Source organism: Pollicipes pollicipes, unplaced genomic scaffold, assembly GCF_011947565.3.
Source record: "Pollicipes pollicipes isolate AB1234 unplaced genomic scaffold, Ppol_2.1 Scaffold_4295;HRSCAF=5057_pilon_pilon_pilon, whole genome shotgun sequence".
NCBI classification, from domain to species: Eukaryota; Metazoa; Arthropoda; class Thecostraca; order Pollicipedomorpha; family Pollicipedidae; genus Pollicipes; species Pollicipes pollicipes.
In genome coordinates this window covers 27,699,523-27,705,528 of record NW_023596461.1, presented here as the reverse complement: position 1 = coordinate 27,705,528, position 6,006 = coordinate 27,699,523, and the positions used below count along the sequence as shown (strand labels likewise).

Below are 6,006 nucleotides of genomic sequence, written 5' to 3'. Positions count from 1 at the left end.
ATGCATTGCCATGCTGCTTTTGTCTGGCCTCCCTGGGCAATCTACTTTACACTATGTTGGCGGCTGAGCTACTGGTACTATCTTTTCCAACGAGAAAGTAATTTCCTGTCACCAGAGTATCTTGAATGGCATCCTCCCGCATGAATGGAGGCTAGGCCCTTGTGCAGTGCTATTTGATGCGATGTCGAAACGATTCATTCGTAATCCCTGGCTTCGTTGGAGTGACGTGCTGTCTTTCTGACGGCATGTATCGCCAAAAGCGCTAACGCCGCGTCAAATTAAGAACAAATGGAAACTGCGTCAAATTACGACCAAATGGAAAACTATCTTAGACGTCGACTAAAACTTCGAAAGGCTTTCTTCCAAGGATGATTTAAAAGATGGTGGCAACATAAGTGTGTCAGACCTCAACTGTAATGACTAACAAGGTGTCAGAAGATATCGCCTTACATTGTCCGGCGTATTATAGTGCAGAACGACCAGGCACCGTCCAAGCGGGTCTCCGCTCTGGAGGTCAGGTGAAGGAACAAGTTGTCCAGCTGGTGTACCTGAGGTCGACGCAGTAGCTGCGTCGGTGCCAGGCTGGTAGCAAACTGGCTTGATATGCCTTAAATGGAGCATGCCGTCCTTCCATAGATGGCCGAAATGAATGGAATGCAATTTATTTAGCTTATTGAGGGCTTGCGAACACTTGCCGATTACAATTATTCTGGGGGGATTGGTGGGGGTCCAACCCGTTTGCGCGCCAGGGATGAATGGGGTGATCAGGGCGTCAGCGAGTGTGTGTGCTTGGGGTGACTGTGAGGGGGCGCCGAATGCATGGGAGACTGGATGGATTAGTTACTGACGAAGGGGGCGGGCGTTCCCAGGGAGGATATCCATCGGGCCCCTTACCAGTACAATTCAGCGGTCGCGAGGGAGCCGCAGTGGCAAGGGCGCACTATTTCGGCGCACTTTCGGCGCCCGTGCCGTGGGATTCAGGACGTTCTAATGCACTTAATGCACCTGGCTACGTTCTTGCCTCGTTCACATACCACCACCAGCCAAACCGGTGGAGGTGGGATGCCGTGGTTGAGGGCGTTCAACAACACACGGGAATACAGCGGTGCATGGTGCTTGACCGGCCCTGCCACCCCGTCCATTAACCCAGTCACTCGTTTCATCCGAGCCCTGTGGCTCACGTGTGTGTTGATGGGTGTATCGCGGTACGTGCTGCCGGGCCGTGCGCTGAACCTGATCCGGCTCGCGGGCTGGCCAATGGACTCCTTACATAAATGTCGTTCTCGGAAAGAGACGTGCAAGGAGGCGTTCCCAGCGACACCAGGTACGCGTCCTAGCGAGTGGTGGCAGCCGGCGACGTAGGCGAACAGTGACAGGCGGGCAACCGATAACGCCTCCCCAAACATACATCAGCACGGGCGGACCGGCAGGCTTGCGTACAAAAGTAAATAATCTTTGTCCCGCCCGCTTATGCGAAATCGTGCACCCAACTGGATAATTTGTGTTCTTGACTTATTCCGTTCAACTAATGTTGTTTACAGTTTTGACCAGCATTGTGTGCTCGTGGTTTCATCAGTGATTGCCTCTTGCTTGCTTTAGGTGACCCACGTTCAATTTCTAGTGCTAATCAGCGTCAACTAGTTCCGGACACTCGTAGAACACTTTGATTCCTGATGGCCTCCAAAGACAGCGATCTCCGTGGAATGGACTAGGCACGTTGGCGAGGACAACAAATATTTCCCAGTGAGTATATAGAACGTTGCGGCGTAAACGTCCGATTCGTTTGACATCATCATTGCCAATGCTTCGCTTACGCCGTAGTAGTCCAAAACATTGGGGCTTGGACACGGGCCCGATGGTTGGCCCGTGTCTATGTCGGTCCAGCCTGTCACATGGCTGCACCTTCATTATGGCAACGTTTTGTTTCATAGTGGTATCGCCGGAGGATCACACAGCAGAACACTGGCGGCATCACGGGTGCAGGGGAGCATCGGGGCGTTGCTTCATGCCTTTACCTGCCGTTTTGTTTTAGTGCCACTGTATATCCTTGTTACTGCTATTGGAATCACAATTTCTCGTTCGCTGCAGATAAATAAAGTAAAAAAACCTATCTGGCAGGTACTATGCATTTAACAACGCATTATTGTATTGCAATGCGTCCGAATCTGAGAGCATACGCTGCCAGCCTGTCGCACTGTGAAGAAAATAATCTACCAAACCAGGTTCGTGGTACTTCACACCTCGGATAACAGAAGCCTTTTCCTGAGGTGCGCCAAGAAAACCCCACAAGAAGTCAGCACTCCTCTGGCATTAAGACGATGTATAAACCGGAACATTTTATTAGGTTACATCTCCGCGCCCGCTACAGAACCCGAGCACGCCCGACGCCGTCACTGCCAGGCTCTCACACGCCGGGCCACACGTTAGGTCGTGCCACGCGCAGTAAAACTTCGCATACGTTTGCAAAGGCCCCGCTCACAGATCAACACCAGAAGTTCGTGATCCTGCACATCGTTGATGTCACCACACGCACACACACCAGAGAGACGAGCGTCAACATAATTCAGTAAAACCGGTGGTGGTGCATGCAAAATGTCGTGCATAGTACAGATGGTCCCAACGCATGCAGAGAGGACGCAGTTGGACGCAAATCGGAGAAGACAAAAGGACAAAACAAATAAAACGTGCCTGTATTATAGGATTTCCCAACATACGGTCGCACCATTTATTAATATTCCCCGCTGTACCAGTCAGCTGACGCCAGCATACCCCCTAGCTACCACACGCCTTCCCAAATAAGACGGAACGGCGCCCGGGGCCAGACCACACCGCGCCCGGTCACGGCTTCGTTCTCGGGCCGCTTCTCACCGCTCGCCGCCGCGAGGAGATTATCGGGCCGCGGCTGGCTCGCGACCCCGGAGCTCGGGGCACGGCACCCTCCCACGCGGCGGTCACGCGCACCAGCCGCGGGGACGGCCGGGTCACGGTCCGGTGAGCCGCCCCCGCACCACTCCGGCACCAGCTGACGCCGGTCAGAGCCGAGCCGGGACTGCTGCAGCCGCTGGGGAGCACGCCACGACACCTCAGGGGAGAGCCCCAGCCGTGCCTTGAGATGAGCTAAGTCAGGCCCAGGCCACGCTGGAGCTGAAGCCACTGGCGGGCAAGCCACCACACCCCAGAGCAGAGCCCCAGCCCCGCTCCGACTGGCGGTCTCGGCACTGGGGGAGTTAGGACCGGTGAGCTGACGTACAGCTTGTGCAGCCGGAGCAGCGCTCGCTAGTCAAAACAAGCACGTGGGCACCAGAGACAAGCCAAATCGCCGCGGCGTCCGTACCGTCCGGAGATGAGCTATACTTCTACCGCAAGAGGGTCGCGGCGACGCATAAGATAAGCCGAATCAACGCTCCATAAATCTGCTAGAGGGAGGCCGTAAACGAGCTGGAAAGCCGCCGGGCAGGCTGAGCCGCGGTGCCGCCGGCCGCCGGCCACGTGGTCCGGTGCCCGGCGGACGGCAGGAGTCACGTGGTCCGGCGCCGGGCGGACGGCGAGAGTCGTCTGACCCGGCGGTCGACAGAAGGCCGGCGCCCTGGGGCTACGCTCGGCCGAGCTTGGCGCGCGGCCGGCGCGGGCAGAGGCGCGGGTTCTGCACAAACTCGCCGCCGTACACCAGGATGACGGCCGTCGTGCCGTACGCCATCAGTCCCCAGAACAGCATGTACAGCAGGGTCTCGGCCGAGTACGCTGCAACAGACGGAGAGAGGTCGGGTCAGATAAGACGCGGGTCCTCGCAGACGGACGCCGTATGGTGTAGCTGCTCACACCGGCTGAATTATAGGCGGCGCGTAAAGGCAACAGGTCCAAGCGCACATCGCCATAATCACGACACCACGCGTACCCTGAGCGCAGTTCCAACCGGAAACATTTCCGAATCCAACCGAATCTATCTTCATTGATTTGTCAATTAGCAAGCAGCCGGAAAGGAAAGTCCCGGCCGTTTGGGACGAGCCAGCGCCACGCTCAATGAAAATGAGCGATCGCACGCTCTCCCGCTAATCGTAACTACGCCAAGTTATCGGGAGCAATACGTGCCGATAATAGGGGGCCTGTTTCCAAACGGGACACAGCATGCAACCTAAACGCTACAACTAAGTGGCCAAACGACGCCCAGCTCGCTCCAGGTGTAGCCCGGGATTGCAGGCGGGGTCAAAGTAAGTCTTCACATGAACAGGTTGTGACACACCCACCCGACCATTACGGCAGTTCAAGGTCGCTGCTCGGCCGTTGCTTCACGGCGTCGCCGGCCCCCTGCATGAGCGTGGCTCACTGGCAGGTTTGCGCAGAGTCATTACCTCCCTCCCACTCCCACAAAACACCATGCTGCAGCTCATCGGCGACTGAGACGGGCTCGCGGCCAAGGCGACAGGCAACTGCGCGACGGTGGTGGCGGAGTCAGACGGGCGCACTCACTCCGCCAGCTAGTGATGACAACATTCACTTCAAAATGTGAGACCGGTTCGATGCACGAGTCCGCCAGCTAATGATGACAGCATTCACTTCAAAACGTGAGACAGGTTTGATGCACGAGTCTGACATAAAAATATCTGGGCAGAAACATCGCATCGCAGAGAGGGTGGAAGTGTGTGTGGGGGACGGGGATGTTTATCAGCTGGGGCATCGTGTGTCATGTTTCAGGTGGGCACCCCTACACCAGTCGGATTCATATACAAGCAAGTGCTAATTATATGAATGGTCACCCAACTTAACTCTTGCGTTTACCGTATTACGCCACCAACCTATGACGCTCGGAGCCAACAATGTAATCCAGAACACCCGTTTATAGGCAGCTTGGGTTACTCATGTCGAATACTCCGCAATTGAAGTGTGGGATAAACATGGCCTGTGCATTTCTATTTAACCAAGTTCATGCATACCCACGCACACACAGTAAATGACAATGCTTAAAGCCCGTCTAAATGGAGTAAGCCCCCTTTGGTCCGGGCTCACGCAAGCCCGGTGATGCGCCGACCAATCTGCATATACAATTGACTTCGCAATTAACCACCACCAGACGATGCTATCCTGTTGATTTATTCTTATGTCGGCTTATGAGCTGTGTTGGTTTATGATAATTTAAGTATACTGCCGTGATCGTCACAATAGGAAAACGAAGCGTAATCTCAAGGCAGCGGCCGACTTTATCGAAAACATTCGTATTTTTCCCTCCCGCCTTTGCAAAGGCTCGTGGTTGTCAGTCATCAACCAAGCGGGACAATGACCCAAATGGCGACATGTTGTAAGCACTGCATTGCAGCAGCACGGCCGCGAGCAACAGCTCCCCATTTCGCTGTACAGCTACATACAGCGCAGTGTGCCAGCGTCTGCCGAAATCAGGCGGCAAATGGTGTATCGGGGCCATGCCAAAGATCACCGCCGCCCAGCTACAAGGGCCCGCCGAGCAGCACACCTGATCCCAAGATCGGGGCGATACCACAGATCACCGCCGCCCGGCTACAAGGGCCCACTGAGCAGCACACCTGATCCCATTATCCGGGCCATATCAAAGATCACCGCCGCCCTGCTACAAGGGCCCGCTGAGCAGTACACCTGATCCCATTATCCGGGCCATACCACAGATCACCGACGCCCTGCTACAAGGGCCCGCTGAGCAACACACTTGATCCCATTATCCGGGCCATACCACAGATCACCGCCGCCCTGCTACAAGGGCCCGCTGAGCAGCACACCTGATTCCTGGCCGGCCCCACCTAGGCCGTTCCTCTACTGATTTCCGTTCCTCTTTTGATGGCCTCTGCGATGTTTGTTTTAATACTTGTGTTTTGATTGCTTGCCTTTTGGCAGATTTCGGTTTATAGGAGTACAGAGTATATCACCTGATATCCAATTCCGCCGTGGAGCGGTCTGCACCTCGTCACATCACGGTGCTTTACATCAGTGCGGCAAGCAAGAGTTCAAATGCCTGCCTACCACGGACGCCTCAAGCCAGTT

The 6,006-nt window shown here is 55.3% G+C and overlaps 1 protein-coding gene across 2 annotated transcripts in view; it reads right to left on the bottom strand.

Moving 5' to 3' along the window:
• Positions 1-2,331: 2,331 nt before the first annotated feature.
• Positions 2,332-6,006, bottom strand: part of LOC119096406 (phosphatidylinositol-3-phosphatase SAC1) — an 88,078-nt gene continuing 84,403 nt past the window's right edge. For both annotated transcript variants that reach the window (XM_037219287.1, XM_037219288.1), the window contains exon 13: positions 2,332-3,741. In XM_037219287.1, coding sequence (XP_037075182.1) covers positions 3,593-3,741 — 149 coding nt within the window. In that variant the 3' untranslated portion in view covers positions 2,332-3,592. The remainder of the gene's footprint in view (positions 3,742-6,006) is intronic.